This window comes from Pogoniulus pusillus, chromosome 6 (assembly GCF_015220805.1).
Source record: "Pogoniulus pusillus isolate bPogPus1 chromosome 6, bPogPus1.pri, whole genome shotgun sequence".
Lineage (NCBI taxonomy): Eukaryota > Metazoa > Chordata > Aves > Piciformes > Lybiidae > Pogoniulus > Pogoniulus pusillus.
This window is the reverse complement of record NC_087269.1, coordinates 25402366-25418833: the sequence shown is the minus strand read 5'-3', so window position 1 is coordinate 25418833 and position 16468 is coordinate 25402366. Positions and strand designations below refer to the sequence as shown.

Below are 16468 nucleotides of genomic sequence, written 5' to 3'. Positions count from 1 at the left end.
TCTCTCCACTTAGACTGAAGGATTTAAACTTATAGCTCTATTCCCATGTAAAATGTCTTGGCAACCAGGGAAGAGGCTGGCTGGACACCTCCCACTAGAACAAGTCATTCAAGGCCTCATCCAACCTGGCCTTGAACAATGCCAGGGAGGGAACAACAACCTCCCTGGGCAACCTGTGCCAGTGTCTCACCACTCTCACTGCAAAGAACTTCTCCCTAACATCTAGTTTGAATCTCCCCTCTGCCAGTTCAAACCCATTCCTCCTCATCCTGTCATGACAAGACCTTGTCAGTAGTCCCTCCCCAGCCTTCCTGTAGCCACCTTCAGATACTGGAAGGCTAATACAAGGTCTCCTCAAAGCCTTCTCTTCTCCAGGCTGAAGAGCCTCTTGTAGCCTGTCCTCATAGCAGAGCTGCTGCAGCCCTCTCAGCATCTTGGTGGCCTCCTCTGGACTGGCTCCAACAGTTCCATGTCCTTGTTGTGCTGGGGGCTTCAGAACTGCACACAGGACTGCAGGTGGGGTCTGAGGAGAGCAGATCCAAGTGGCAGAATCCCCTTCCTTGCCCTGTTGGCCACACTGCTCTTGCTGCAGCCCAATTATGGAAAAAACCAGTGAAAATCCTGAAGTTACTACATATATTTTGTCAGCATTTAGGATGAATCCACCTTAAATCTTCATAGAATCATAGAATCAGGAAGAATTTGCCCACTTTGGTATAAGCTCCATTTTATAACCTCTGGATTTAATGTGTCTCACATCTCACTAAGATACCAGAAGAAGTGGTTGAGGTTGGAAGTGTTGGTCCAACCCTGCTGCCAAGGTGTGTTCTCTTAGGGAATGTCACACAGGAACATATCTAGGTGGGTTTTGAATGTCTCCAGAGAAAGGACACTCCACTCTCTAGGCATCCTGTTTGAGTGCTTTGTCGCCCTTAAATTGAAGAAGTTCCTCCTTGTGTTTAGATCAGCCTCTTCTCAGTGATGCTCAGTGACAGGACAAGGGGCAATGGGTGGAAGTTGAGGCATAGGAGGTTCCATGTGAACCTGAGGAAGAATTTTTTTCCCTGTGAGGGTGACAGAGCAGTGGAACAGGCTGCCCAGGGAGGTTGTGGACTCTCCCTCTCTGGAGATATTCATGAACCAGCTGGATGTGTTCCTGTGTGATCTGGTGTAGGTGATCCTGCTCTGGCAGGGGGGCTGGGCCAGATGATCTTTCAAGATCCCTTCCAGCCCCTGACAGTCTATGACTCTATGGTCAAGTTTGTACCTGTTACCCTTTGTCCTGTCACTGGGCACCACTGAAAACAGCCTGGTCCCATCCTCCTGACACCCACCCTTGAAGTATTGATCAGCATTGATGAGATTCCCCCCCCCCCTCAGGCTGCTCTTTCCCAGACTATGCAGCCCAAATTCTGTCAACCTTTCCTCATCATAGAGATGTTCCAGTCCCCTCAGCATCTTTGTGGCCCCTTGCTGTATTCTCTTGAGCAAGTGCCTGTCCTTTTTTAACTGGAGCACAGAAGTGGACCCAGTACTGAAGATGTGACTTCACCAGGGCAGAGTAGACCGGGAAGGAGAACCTCCCTGGACCTGCTGGCCACACTCTTCTTGATACAGCCCAGGATGCCGTTGGCCTGTAGGAGGTTTACATGCAGGTGACAGTAGTGTTAAGTTAATGTTCTGCAGAATGAACTTGCATGTCTTTGAGTTTTATGAACACTTCAAAAGGCTTTAATGAATACAATGGCCATAAAAGTTAGCCAGCTACTGAGGAAGGCTTTTAAAACCCTTGTTGGGAGTTGCTATTTTATTTCAGACTTATGACTGGTTGCTTTTTCCTTCCAAAATAAAAAGGAAGACAGGAGAAGCCATCAGGCATGTATGGCTTTGTTTCATCTTCTGACCCAGCCAACCTGTCTGGATAGAATTAGAGAATCAGTTTGGTGGGGAAAGCCCTGTCAAAGCATCCAGTCCAAACATTCTCCATCTCCACCAAGTCTGGTGCTATAAGTGTCCATCAGCACCATACCTGGCACAGGCTGCCCAGAGAGGTTGTGGAGTCTCCTTTGTTGGAGACTTTCAAGGCCTGTCTGGATGTGTTCCTCTGTGACCTGCACTAGATTGTATGGTCCTGCTCTGGCAGGGGGATTGGGCTTGATCATCTCTTCGGCTCCCTCCCAAACTCTGACATCCTGTGAGCCTGTGATCTCTGCCTCTTTTAAACACTTCCAGGAATAAGGATTCAATCACCTTCCTGGGGAACCTGTTTCATTATTTGAAGTCCCTTTCAGTGAAGAAGTTTCTCCTAATGACAGACTTTCAGGGTTGGAAGGGACCCAAGGAGATCATCGAGTCCAAGCCCCTTGCCAGAGCAGGACAATAGCAGGCAGATTAGAACTAGATGATCTTGAAGGTCTCTTGCAACCCAAACCATTCTATAAATATTCTCTACAACATGTGTCCAGTTCTGGGCTCCTCAATTCCAGAGAGATGTTCAGGTGCTGGAAGGCGTTGAGAGAAGGGCAGCAAGGCTGGGGAGGGGCCTGGAGCACAGCTCTGTGAGGAGAGGCTGAGGGAGCTGGGGGTGTGCAGCCTGCAGAAGAGGAGGCTCAGGGCAGACCTCATTGCTGCCTGCAGCTCCCTGAAGGGAGGCTGTAGCCAGGTGGGGTTGGGCTCTGCTGCCAGGCAAGCAGCAACAGAAGAAGGGGACACAGTCTGAAGCTGTGCCAGGGCAGGTCTAAGCTGGATGTGAGGAGGAAGTTGTTGGCAGAGAGAGTGATTGGCATTGGAATGGGCTGCCCAGGGAGGTGGTGGAGTTGCTGTGCCTGGAGGTGTTGAAGCCAAGGCTGGCTGGGGCACTTAGTGCCATGGTCTGGTTGACTGGGCAGGGCTGGGTGCTAGGTTGGGCTGGCTGAGCTTTGAGGTCTCTTCCAACCTGCTTGATTCTATGATGCAAGTTTTACTGTACAGAGGGAAGCATCTGTATTAATTTAGAGCAAAGTTGAAAGACTATTGACATTTGGGATAATTAAAACTTGCTTCCAACTAGATTTTCCTTGGGAAATCTCTCTGGAGGTTTTTTTTTCTCATTACATTGGTGCCAAAATTTAGGAAATAAAAAATAACTCCCTGGATTGTTATTTTCAGAAGTGACAGGGGAAAAAAGTGTACTTGATAGTCACATCAGCAAGAATAACCTGATGAGATTTTTGCTTACTTAATAACAAATTGCCTGCAGCACACAGGTCTAATGATGATAGCTTTTAGTCTTCCCAGCAAATGAGGGGAACCATTACTCTGAAACCAAATACAGTGGATTTCAGCAGGTAATTTTCTCTTAATTATATTGTCAAAGGGAAATGATTGCATCAGAGAATGGCAAGGGGGAAGTAGTGTAATCACCTCTGTTGTGGAGCACCTCCCCTGTTGGGACAGGCTGAGAGAGTTAGGGCTGTTCAGCCTGGAGAAGAGAAGGCTCCAGACTGACCTTAGAGCAGCCTTCCAGTACTTGAAGGGGGTTACAGGAGAGCTGTGGAAGGACTTTTCACAGAGGTTTGCAGCGCCAGGATGAGGGACAATGGCTTTGAGCTGGGAGAGGGGAAATTGAGACTGGAGATGAGGAAGAAGTTCTTGAGAGTGAGGGTTGTGAGACACTGTCACAGGTTGTCCAGGGAGGTTGTGGATGCCTCCTCTCCGGAGGCCAGGCTGGATGAAGCCTTGAGTAACCTGGGCTAGTGGGAGGTGTCCCTGCCCATGACAGAGAGATTGCAACCAGATGATCTTTAAGGTCTCTTCCAATCTAAACCCTTCTGTGATGTTACAACTTCCTCACAAAGAGGGAAGGCTGTAGTTCTGCATGCAAGCCATTGACAGGCTTCTTTTTTAGAGCACAGCCTGGGCAAACCAAACCCAAACATCCAGATCACTTATGAAGGTATTCAACAGCATTGGGCCTAATATTGATCTCTGAGGGCCCCCACTCGTGACTGCTTCATTTGTGTTTGTCTTCTGAGCAGACCCAGAAGCTCACAGTTCCGCCAAGGGAGCTGCTGTGCCACCCACTTCAATTGCCTTTGGAGGGGATCCTGCAAGGCTACTGCAGAGTGTTTTGGGGGAAGGCATGGAGGGTGCCTGGTAACAGTTGTGAGGAAGAGAGCCAGCAGGTTCTGTTTGTGGTGCTCTGTTTGCCACTGTTGCCTTTTAATCCCTTGCTGCTGTGTGAAACTAACATCCAAAGTGCTTTGGTTTTGCCTTCCAGGGCACCCCAGCGAGCCGAGTCCGGTACAAAGTAGATGTTGTGCAGTTCCCCTACAGTGCCAGCATTTTTGATGTGGAGGAAGATTCAGGACGTGTGGTAACCAGAGTCAACCTAAACGAGGAGCCAAGTACAGTCTTCAAGGTATGGACTCCTGCAGCTGGCTGGTGGCAGGGTGATGTTGTGTACACAGTGCCTGTGTTTGATGTGATTCTTCTTACCTTCCTGTTTTATTGTGTTCCTTACATTACATAATCCCAGAGCTCCAGCATGGTGGAAGGGACCTCTAGGGACCATCCAGTCCAATCCCTGTGCTAAAGCAGGGTCTCTATGAGCAGCTTGTCCAGGATCACAATGTCCAGGTGGATTTGGAATGTCTCCACAGGAGACTCCACAACCTCTCTAGGCAGCCTGCTCCAGAGCTCCAGCACTCTCATAGCAAAGAAATGTCTGTTCCTGTTTGGATGGAACATCCTAGGCTCCAGTTTGAGCCCATTCTCCAGGTCATATGGCTGGGCACCTCAGGAAAGAGTCTGGCTCCACCCTCTTGTCCCCTGCCCTTTAGCTGTTGATCAACATTGAGAAGACCTCCTCTCAGTCTGCTCTTCAGCAGGCTGATCAGCCATATTTCCTTCAACTGCTCCTCACCAGCCCTCTTGCAGATGGCATCAAGCTGTGTGGCACAGTTGACTTCCTACAGGGAAGGGACCTGGACAGGCTGCAGAGGTGTGCCCAGGCCAACCACATGACATTCAACAAGGCCAAGTGTAAGGTCCTGCACCTGGGTGGGCACAATCCCAAGCACAGCTCCAGGCTGGGTGGGGAATGGTTGAGAGCAGCCCTGAGGAACAGGCCCTGGGGGTCTGGGCTGATGAAAAGCTCAACATGAGCCTGCAGTGTGAGTGCAGCCCAGAGAGCAGCCCTGTGCTGGGCTGCAGCAAGAGCAGTGTGGGCAGCAGGGCAAGGAAGGGGACTCTGCCCCTTGGCTCTGCTCTCCTCAGACCCCACCTGCAGTCCTGTGTGCAGTTCTGGAGCCCCCAGCACAACAAGGACGTGGAACTGTTGGAGCCAGTCCAGAGGAGGCCACCAAGATGCTGAGAGGGCTGCAGCAGCTCTGCTCTGAGGACAGGCTGAGAGAGTTTGGGCTCTGCAGCCTGGAGAAGAGAAGGCTTGGAGGAGACCTCGGAGTGGCCTTCCAGTATCTGAAGGTGGCTACAGGAAGGCTGGGGAGAGACTATTGACAAGGTCTTGTAATGCCAGGATGAGGAGGAAAGGGTTTGAACTGGCAGAGGGGAAATTCAGACTAGATGTTAGGAAGAAGTTCTTTGCAGTGAGGGTGGTGAGACACTGGCACAGGCTGCCCAGGGAGGCTGTGGCTGCTCCCTCCCTGGCGTTGTTCAAGGCCAGGTTGGATGAGGCCTTGAGCAACCTGTTCTAGTGGGAGGTGTCCCTGCCTATGGTAGGAGGTTGGAACTGGCTGAGCTTTGAGATCTCTTCCCACCTGAACCATTCTATGATTCTTCTCCTGACCATCTTTGTTGCCCTTCTCAGGAGATGATCCAGCACATCAATGTCCTTCTTGGCATGAGTTGCCCAAAAAATATGAACTCAGCATTTGCAGTGCAGCCTCAGCAGTGCTGAGTACATAACATACAGCTGGCATCCACTTCTGGAGCCCCTATGACAAGAAGGATGTGTAGATGCTGGAGAGTGTCCAGAGAAGGGCCAGGAGGATGCTCAGAGGGCTGCAGAAGCTCTGCTGTGAGGACAGACTGAAAGAGTTAGGAGCCAGAGCAGCTCTGATACACAAATACATACTGCAAATACATTCAAGCCGAGGTACAGAGACTTCAAGAAGAGGTACATTTGAAGAGCTCACTGGAGGGCAGGGATCCATCGAGAGGGACCTGCACAGGCTGCAGAGGTGGGCACAAGCCAACCTCAGGAGGTTCAACAAGACCAAGGTCAAGGTTCTGCAGCTGGGTGGAGGCACTGCCAAGCACAGATGCAGGCTGGGTAGTGCCTGGCTGGAGAGCAGCCCTGAGGAGAGGGACTTGGGGGTGCTGGTGGATGAGAAGCTCAACAGGAGCCAGCAGTGTGCACTTGCAGCCCAGAAAGCCAAGCAGAGCCTGGGCTGCATCAGGAGCAGTGTGGCCAGCAGGGCCAGGGAGGTGATTCTCACCCTCTGCTGTGCTCTGCTGAGACCCCACCTGGAGTACTGCATCCAGTTCTGGAGCCCCTGGGACAAGAGGGCTGTGGAGATGCTGGAGTGTGTCCAGAGCAGGGCCAGGAGGATGCTCAGAGGGCTGGAGCAGCTCTGCTGTGAGCACAGACTGAAAGAGTTGGGGCTGTGCAGTCTGGAGAAGAGGAGGCCCCAAGGGGACCTTCCAGTGGCCTTCCAGGATATGAAGAGGGCCTACAAAAGAGCTGGGGAGGGACTTCTGAGGCAATCAGGGAGTGACAGGACTGGGGGGAATAGAGCAAAGCTGGAGGTGGGGAGAGTCAGGCTGGAGGTGAGGAAGAAGTTGTTGAACATGAGAGTGGTGAGAGGCTGGAATGGGTTGCCCAGGGAGGTGGTTGAGGCCCCATGGCTGGAGGTGTTTAAGGCCAGGCTGGCTGAGGCTGTGTGCAGCCTGCTCTAGGGTAGGGTGTCCCTGGGCATGGCAGGGGAGTTGGAACTGGCTGATCCTTGTGGTGCCTTCCAACCCTGACTGATTCTATGACTCTATGACATGCACCAGGTCACAGAGCTACATGTCTGCACCAGGACTGCTCTGTAGTAGGGCAAACCACCAGTGGTAAATTTAGCAAAGCATGATTTTGTATTAAATGTGGATGCTTAGGAAGGAAGACTCTAAAAAATCAGTGAAGGGATGACTGATTGGGTATTGCCCTTCCAGACCATTGGGCTTGTATCTGCCCCTGCATCAGCTGTGAATTCTTCCAGTCAATTTTTAACACCTGCCTTCTTTCTGCAGTTCAATTATCTTTCACTGATGAGTTCCCTCCTACACTGCCTGGGGAAACAATGCCACCTTTTGTTTCTAGCTGCCTCCTTCCTGATCTCTTCTGAAACCAGAATCGTACAATTGTTTTGGTGGGAAAAGACCTCTAAGATCATTGAGTCCAGCCTTCAACTCATCACTGCCATGGCCATCAAACCATGGCCCCAGGTGCCAAGTCCAAAGGTTTCTTGAAAACCTCCAGGGATGGGCAGCCTGCTTCAACCCCTTACCACTCTTGCAGCAAAGAATTTTTTCCTCATCTCCAGCCTAACCCTTCCCTGGCACAATTTAAGGCCATTTCCTCTCCTCCTATCACCTTATACCAGGGAAGAGACCAACTCCCACCTTACTGCAGCCTACTCTCAGGGAGTTGTAGGGAGCAGTGTGGTCTTCCCACAGCCTCCTCTTTTCCACATTAAACAACCCCAGTTCTCTCAGCTGCTCCTCACCAGACTTGTTCTCTAGACCCGTCAGCAGCTTGGACCCACATAAGTGGGTTGAAAACCCTTTGCTACAATGAACTTCTTACCCACTCCATCAAGTCACTTCCTGAAAGAAGGACAAATTTAGAGAGAGAGGAAGCTGGAAACCTGCACTTTCTTCCATCTGCAGTGGCCTGATCTCTCCACCTTTTGGTAGCAGATATGAACATGAATGTTGAAAACAGGTGGAACTGTTTGTCCCAGAGGACAGGCACACAAAGGGAATGACTGACACTGTGTTTTGGAGAGATATTGGTAGAAGTCTGCTGTATTTGAACTCCAGTTTTCTGTGTTTCTAGAAACCAGAATCATAGAATCACAGAATCAAGCAGGTTGGAAGAGACCTCCAAGCTCAGCCAGTCCAACCTAGCACCCAGCCATGGCCAATCAACAAGACCATGGCACTAAGTGCCCCAACCAGGCTTGGCTTCAACACCTCCAGGGACAGTGACTCCACCACCTCCCTGGGCAGCCCATTCCAATGCCAATCACTCTCTCTGCCAACAAATTCCTCCTCACATCCAGCCTAGACCTGCCCTGGCACAACTTGAGACTGTGTCCCCTTGTTCATTCACCATTCTCTGGGCCTGGCCCTCCAGTTCTTGACCCATACCAGAGTGAATCTGTCCAAGCCAGGAGCTGCCAGCTGTGCCAGGGGCTTGTTGTGGCAGACAGTGTCAAAGGCTTTGCTGCAGTCCAGGCAGACTCCATCCACAGCCTGCCCCACATTCACCAGGCAGGAACCTGATCATAAAAGGAGCTCAGGTTGGTCAGACAGGACCTGCCCTTCCTAAACCCATGGTGGTTGGGCCTGATCCCTTGGCCATCCTGTAGGTCTTTTTATCAAGTGGCCCCTTCCTCTTGGCACCCACCCCTCAGGTCGTACAGATCCCTTCTCTTCTCCAGACTGAACAGTCTCAGGGCTCTCAGTCTTTCCTCATGGCAGAGATGTTCCAGTTCCTTAATCACCCTCTTAGCTCCTTTTTTGGACTCCCTCAAATAGATCCCTGTCTTTCTTGAATTGGGGCACCCCAAACTGGACACAGTATTCCAGGTCTCACCAGGGCAGAGTAGAGGGGAAGGAGGAGAACCTCCCTAGACCTGCTGGATGCACATTTACTAACGCACTTGCGGATCCTCCTGGCCCTCCTGGCCACGAGGGCACACTGCTGTCCCAGTTTGTTAGGAAATTAAAATGAAGTATTGCTGCAAGTCAAAGTGAAGTAAATTCTAACAAATGCTCTTGCCTCTACTGAGTGATTTTGTGCATTGTTTCTAGCTAGTGGTCATTGCCTACGATGATGGAGACCCTGTGAAGTTCAGCACCACCACTGTAGAAATCGCTGTGCTGCAGCCTTCGGTGATTCCGCGGTTCACACAGGATGAGTACAGGTAAGACATTCGTTCAGTCACATCACTGCTGCTGCTTTTGAACCTGGAATGGCTTCCTCTTTGCAAGTGAGTCTGAGCTGAGCAGGCTACAAAAATAATCCATGGAATACCAGGTTGGAAGGGACCTCAAGGAACATCTAGTGCAATGTTTCAGGGAAAGAATAGAGCATAAATGAGGTTCCCCAGCACCCTGTCAAGCTGGGCCTTGAAGCTGCCTAATGTAGGGGGATCCACCTCCTCCCTTGGGAGTTTGATCATAGAATCATGGAATCAATCAGGTTGGAAGAGACCTCCAAGATCACAGTATCACAGTATCACCAAGGTTGGAAGAGACCTCACAGATCATCAAGTCCAACCCTTTACCACAGAGCCCAAGGCTAGACCATGGCACCAAGTGCCACGTCCAACCTTGCCTTGAACTGCCCCAGGGACGGCGACTCCACCACCTCCCCAGGCAGCCCATTCCAGTGTCCAATGACTCTCTCAGTGAAGAACTTTCTCCTCACCTCCAGCCTAAATCTCCCCTGGCGCAGCCTGGGGCTGTGTCCTCTTGTTCTGGTGCTGGCCACCTGAGAGAAGAGAGCAACCTCCTCCTGGCCACAACCACCCTTCAGGTAGTTGTAGACAGCAATAAGGTCACCCCTGAGCCTCCTCCTCTCCAGGCTAAACAATCCCAGCTCCCTCAGCCTCTCCTTGTAGGGCTTGTGCTCAAGGCCTCTCACCAGCCTCGTCGCCCTTCTCTGGACATGCTCAAACATCTCAGTGTCCCTCCTAAACTGGGGGGCCCAGAACTGAACACAGTACTCAAGGTGTGGTCTAACCAGTGCAGAGTACAGGGGCAGAATGACCTCCCTGTTCCTGCTGACCACACCATTCCTGATGCAGGCCAGGATGCCATTGGCTCTCTTGGCCACCTGGGCACACTGCTGGCACATGTTCAGGCGGGTATCAATCAGCACCCCCAGATCCCTCTCTGTCTGGCTGCTCTCCAGCCACTTAGACCCCAGCCTGTATTTCTGCATGGGGTTGTTGTGGCCAAAGTGCAGCACCCTGCACTTGGAGCTATTGAACCCCATCCCATTGGACTCTGCCCATCTGTCCAGGTGGTCAAGGTCCCGCTGCAGAGCCCTTCTGCCCTCCAACCCAGCCACATCTGGCCCCAGCTTGGTGTCATCTGCAAACTTGCTGATGACTGACTCCATGCCCTCATCCAGATCATCTATGAAGATGTTGAAGAGGTTGGGGCCCAGCACAGATCCCTGAGGGACACCACTAGTGACAGCCGCCACCTGGATGTGGCACCATTCACCACCACTCTCTGGGCTCTCGATTCCCCAATAGTCCCTAGTTTCCTTCCCACTCTCTCCTTCTCACAGAGAATAATTGCCTCACCCACCCCCTCCAGAGCTGGTTTAAAGCCCGCCTAATGAGCCCTGCCAACTCCAGTGCCAGGACTCTCTTGCCCCTCCTAGACAACTGCACCCCATCACAATCAAGCAGGTCCAGCGCATTGAAAGTTCCCCTGTGGTCAAAGAACTCAAAATGCCGCCACTGGCACCATCCCTTGAGCCATTTGTTGATATCATAGGTGCTGCTGTTCCTCTCTGTGAACTCCCTTGCCACAGAGGGAACTGAGCAGAACACCACCTGGCATCCCAGAGAGGTTGTGGAGTCTTCTTCCCTGGAGCCTTTCAAGGCCTGTCTGGATGTGTTCCTGTGTGACCTGAGCTAGACTGTGTGGTCCTGTTCTGGCAGGGGGGTTGGACTCGACAATCTGCTTGGGTCCCTTCCAACCCCTAATATCTTGTGAGCCTGTGAGCCTGTGATCCCAAGCACCACATCCAAGTGACTTCTAAACACAGCCAGGGTTGGTGACTCCACCACCTCCTTGGGCAGCCCATTCCAATGCCTAACCACTCTTGCCAGGAAAAAAAAATTCCTAACGCCTAGTCCAAACCTGCCCAGTCACAGCTTGAGGCCATTCCCTCTTCTTCTATCACTATTTACCTATGAGAAGAGATCAGCAACCTTTCAGGAAGCTGTACACAGCGATGAGGTCTCCCTTCAGCCTCTTCTCTTTCAAACTATGCAGCCCCAGCTCCTTCAGGTGCTATACTGCAGAGCTGCTTCTTTCTTTGCCAACCAGCCTTTCCATCATACTGTCAGATAGTGGTGCAGTTTCACCATCCTAGCAGGTGAAAAGATCTGGCCCACAGGTAACAATGACAGTCAGGAGAGGTTGGTTTGCAGTTACCTTCTCAGTAGCTGTAGAACATGTCAGTCCTGTGGATAAATGAGAGATGTTGTGCATTGAAAGTGTAGCTGGGGTCACTGAGCCTCTGAGGTTAAGTTTGCTGCAGCCTGAGTGTGTTTCCTCCAGTTTGCATGAAGACTGTGGCCAGCAGATCAAAGGAGATTTTCCTCCACCTCTCCTCTGCACCCCAGCGAGGCCAGCTCCGGAGTACCGGGTAGAGGTCTGGGCAGCTCAGTTCAGGAGAGACGGAGAACTACTGGAGAGAGTCCTGCAGAGGCTAAGAAGGTGCTGAGGGGCTTGGTGCATCTCTGCAAATGGGAAGGTTTAGAGCAGGTATAAGGCATTGTTATTTTCCCAGCAAGTGTGGTCAGGCATTGGAATGAGCTGCTCAGGGAGGTGGTGGAGTCACCAACCCTGGGTGGCTTTAAATGTCATTTGGATGTGGTGCTAGGGTGAACCTTGCAGAGTAGGGTTATTGGTTGGACTTGGTAGTGCTGAGGGCCTTTCTCAACCTGAATGTTTCTGTGATTCTGGGAAAGGCTGAAAGTCCTGGGGCTGTTTGGCCTGGAGAAGAGCAGCCTAAGAGCTGTCTTCTCAGTGCTCAGCAAGAGGTGAAGGGCCTGTGGAGATCAAGAGAGTGAGGCCAGAATCTTGTCGGTGATGCATGGCTTCACCAAGGACAAATCCTGCCTGACAAACCTGGTGGCCTTCTATGGTCACAACATGAATAGCTGAGGGGTGAGCAACTGATGTCATTTACCTGGAGCTGAGCAAGGCCTTTGACACTGTCCTGCACCACATCCTGGTCTCCAAGCTGGTGACACATGGGTTTGATGGGTGGAGCACTGATGGATAAAGAACTGGCTTGATGGCCACACCAAGAGAGTGGCTGTCAATGGTTCCATGGCCAAGTGGAGGCCAGGGACAAGCAGAGTCCCTCAGGGATCAGTCCTGGCACCAGTCTTGTTCAACATCTTTGTGGGTGCCATGGACAGAAGCACTGAGTGCTGCCTCAGCAAGTTTGCTGCCCACACCAATCTGTGTGGTGCAGCAGCCAGGCTGGAGGGCAGGGATCCATCCAGAGGGACCTGCACAGGCTGCAGAGGTGGGCACAAGCCAACCTCAGGAGGGTCAACAAGAGCAAGGGCAAGGTCCTGCATCTGGGTGGAGGCAATGCCAAGCACCAATGCAGGCTGGGCAGTGAGTGTCTGGAGAGCAGCCCTGAGGAGAGGAACTTGGGAGTGCTGGTGGACAAGAAGCTCAACCTGAGCCAGCAGTGTGCTGTGGCAGCCCAGAAAGCCAAGCAGAGCCTGGCTGCATCAGGAGAAGTGTGGCAAACAGGGCCAGGGAGGTGATTCTCCCCCTCTGCTCCCCTCTGCTGAGACCCCACCTTCAGTACTGCATCCAGTTCTGGAGCCCCTGGGACAAGAGGGATGTGGAGATGCTGGAGTGTGTCCAGAGCAGGGCCAGGAGGATGCTCAGAGGGCTGGGGAGGGGCCAAGACCACCTGGGGTCAGGTTCAAGGTCGCTCCCCCAGAAAGGTTAACCCTGTACAGAGAGGTTTCTTGCTGACAGCAGCAGGCATTTTCCAGCTGCCATAGTGTATCTTTGGGGTAAACATCAGCACCCAGTGATGGTCCTGCTTGCCAAATGATGAATGGTTGAAGCTGGATACTGGAATTTCTGAAGGTCTGGGAATCAGTGGCTTTGGAGTGGATTAGTATTGATCTTTGCTTGCCTAATTATCATAGTCAGAATGAATCCAGCCTTGGTTTCTGGCTGTTGGAGAAACTCCATCTCTGTGTGTTTAAAAGAAAGGTCACAGCTGATCAGGATTGCAGCCTGAAGCTGCAGATTCAGCTTTTATTACAGATCAGAAATTAATCCAGAAAGCCAGGAGAGTGAGGGCCAGATGGCATGATCAGAAAGGCATGGCTGTGCTAGGCAGAGAGGGAAAGAACAGAACAGAGAGGGGAAAAACCAAAGTGCAGCTCTGCCTTGAGTTGCTGCTCCCTCAGAAGACCACCAATGCATTAGGCTTTCTGCTTGGAGTCCTTTTCCTACACAGACTTGCATTCATTGTGGTCTTAAAGTGACTTCCACAGGAGGCACCAGGCAGCTGGATGAAAGTCAGAGACTTCACAGTATCACAGTATCACAGTATTATTAGGATTGGAAGAGACCTCACAGATCATCAAGTCCAACCCTTTACCACAGAGCTCAAGGCTACACCATGGCACCAAGTGCCACGTCCAACCTTGCCTTGAACAGCCCCAGGGACGGCGACTCCACCACCTCCCCGGGCAGCCCATTCCAGTGTCCCTAAACAACACAGGACACTCTCTCTCTCTTTATATTATACCTTAACTGGGGGCAAATTAATTCAGTTTCTTCCCCTCCCTACCCTCTTTTTGGGTTGTAAATTATGCTGGAGAGTTTTAAATGCTAATAAACTTATCAGCTAAGTATATTATACTGCTAAGAAAATTATACTGGAGACTTTTAAATGTCTTACATCTAAACAAGCAAAAGGAAGCTAAGGGCTCTGAGAACCATAAAATGCAACACAAATGAGTTGCTTTATAACAGATGAGTGATAAAATATAGAATCATAGAGGTGTTTCATTTGGAAAAGACCCATAGGATCATCGAGTTTAGAGCCCCTATGACAAGAGGAATGTGGAGATGCTGGAGTGTGTCCAGAGCAGGGCCAGGAGGATGCTGAGAGGGCTGCAGCAGCTCTGCTGTGAGGACAGACTGAAAGAGTTGGGGCTGTTGAGTCTGAAGAAGAGGAGGCTCCCAGGTGACCTTCTTGTGAACTTCCAGGATCTGAAAGGGGCTACAAAAAGCTGGGGAAGGACTTCTTAGGCTGTGAGGGAGTGCCAGGACTGGGGGGAATGGAGCAAAGCTGGAGGTGGAGAGAGTGAGGCTGGAGGTGAGGAGGAAGTTGTTGAGCATGAGAGTGGTGGTGAGAGGCTGGAATGGGTTGCCCAGGGAGGTGGCTGAGGCCCCATGGCTGGAGGTGTTTAAGGCCAGGCTGGCTGAGGCTGTATGCAGCCTGCTCTAGGGTAGGATGTCCCTAGGCATGGCAGAGGGGTTGGAACTGGCTGATCCTTGTGTTCCCTTCCAACTCTGACTCATTCTATGATCGAGTTCAACCATGAACCTAACACCACCATGGCCATTAAACCATGTCCCCAAGTGCCATGTCCGTATGTTCCTTGAACACCTCCAGGGATGGTGACTACACCACCCTCCTGGGCAGCCTCTTCCAATCCCTGACCACTCTTGCAGCAGAGAAATTTTTCCTCAGCTCCAACCTAACCCTGCCCTGACACATTTTCAGGCACTTTTTTTGCTTTCTATCAGCTGATACTAGAGAGAAGAGGCCAACCCCCTTCTCACTCCAACCTCCTGTCAAGGAGTTACAGAGATAAATAAGGTCTCCACTCAGCCTCCTCCAAACCTAACACCTCCAGGTCCCTCAGCCTGCTGCTCAGAAGTTTCTTCCTAATGACTACAGCACACCAGAAAGAGATCTGCTGCAAGCAGTCCACCTTACAGCAGGACCTATCAAGTGTATACCCAGCAGCCTGCAGCCTGTAGCTTCTGTGCAGTGTGCTTTAGGGTGTTCCTTCTCTGAGTACTCACTGTTAGATGCAAAACAGCAGCCAGCAGGTCACAGAATCACAGAATAGTTTCAGTTGGAAAGGATCTTAAAGATCATCTAGTTCCAACCTCCCCACTATGGACAGGGACACCTTCCACTAGACCAGGTTGCTCAAAGTGTCTCGTCCAAATGGACTTTGAACACTTCTAGGATTGGAGCCTTCACAACTTCCCTGGGCAACCTCTTCCAGTGTCCCACTGCCCCCACAGTGAAGGACTTCTTCCTCATGTTTGATCTAAATCTGTCTTCTTCTGGTTTGAAGCCATTTCCCTATGTCCTGTTGCTACTTGGTTCATGAAAAATTCCTCTCCAGCTCTCCTGTAGCCCTTGCCTAGCACCCAGCCCTGTCCAATTAACCAGACCATGGCACTAAGTGTCCCAGCCAGGCTTGGTTTCAACACCTCCAGCCACAGCAACTCCACCACCTCCCTGGGCAGCCCATTCCAATGCCAATCACTCTCTCTGACAACAACTTCCTCCTCACATCCAGCCTAGACCTGCCCTGGCACAGCTTGAGACTGTGTCCCCTTATTCTGTTGCTGGGTGCCTGGCAGCAGAGCCCAACCCCACCTGGAGGGGAGCTGCAGACAGCAATGAGGTCTGCCCTGAGCCTCCTCTTCTGCAGGCTGCACACCCCCAGCTCCCTCAGCCTCTCCTCATAGGTCAAACCTACCACCAGACAGGGTGACAGAATCCCCTCTCTCCACCTGCTGCCCCAGCTGCCACGCATCAGACCAGGTCACTGATAGCTTTTGGGCAATGAGTGCACATTGTGACTTGGAGCTTTTTGCCCACCAGTACTCCAAGTGCTTTTCCTCTGGACTGTTCTCTGGCCATTCTTCCACCAAGCTGTATCTGGGATTGCCTTGTCCCAGGTGCAGAGCCTTGTACTTGGTTTTGCTGAACTTCCTGGGTTTGGTGTTGGGCTGTCACTCAAGTCTGCCAAGGTCTCTGTGTCATCTGCTGCAAGAGCTTGTCACAATGCCACAGAGGGGTGCTTGCATGCCATTAGTGTAGGGCCAGGTGGTCCATGTCTACCTCTTGTTGTGCGTGACCACCTTCTGAGGACACCAGTACACTGCAACTCCCATGGATCAAGAGCAGTCAGCATGGATTTCCCAAAGGGAAGTCCTGCTTAACTAACCTGATAGTATTTTATGATGCCATATCTGAATGGGTAGATTCAGGGAGAGCAGTGGATGTAGTCTGCCTTAACCTTAGCAAGGCCTTTCATGCTGTCTCCCATGACATTTTAGTGAGCAAGCTGAGGAAGTGTAGGATAGAAGAGCAGGCAGTGAGGTGGGTTAGGAACTGGTTACAAGATAGAGTTCAGAGGGTGGTGGTCAATGGTGCCAGGTCCAGCTGAAGAGCTGTGACCAGTGGAGTCCCCCAGTGCTGGGGCCAGTCCTG

The 16468-nt window shown here is 51.5% G+C and overlaps 1 protein-coding gene across 11 annotated transcripts in view; it reads left to right on the top strand.

The window, feature by feature from the left end:
* The window catches only part of PCDH15 (protocadherin related 15), a 1224756-nt gene that overhangs the window by 1101154 nt on the left and 107134 nt on the right, over window positions 1–16468 (top strand). For all 11 annotated transcript variants that reach the window (XM_064145003.1, XM_064145009.1, XM_064145013.1 and 8 more), the window contains 2 exons: window positions 4259–4399; window positions 9022–9134. In XM_064145003.1, the coding sequence (XP_064001073.1) occupies window positions 4259–4399; window positions 9022–9134 (254 nt within the window). The remainder of the gene's footprint in view (window positions 1–4258; window positions 4400–9021; window positions 9135–16468) is intronic.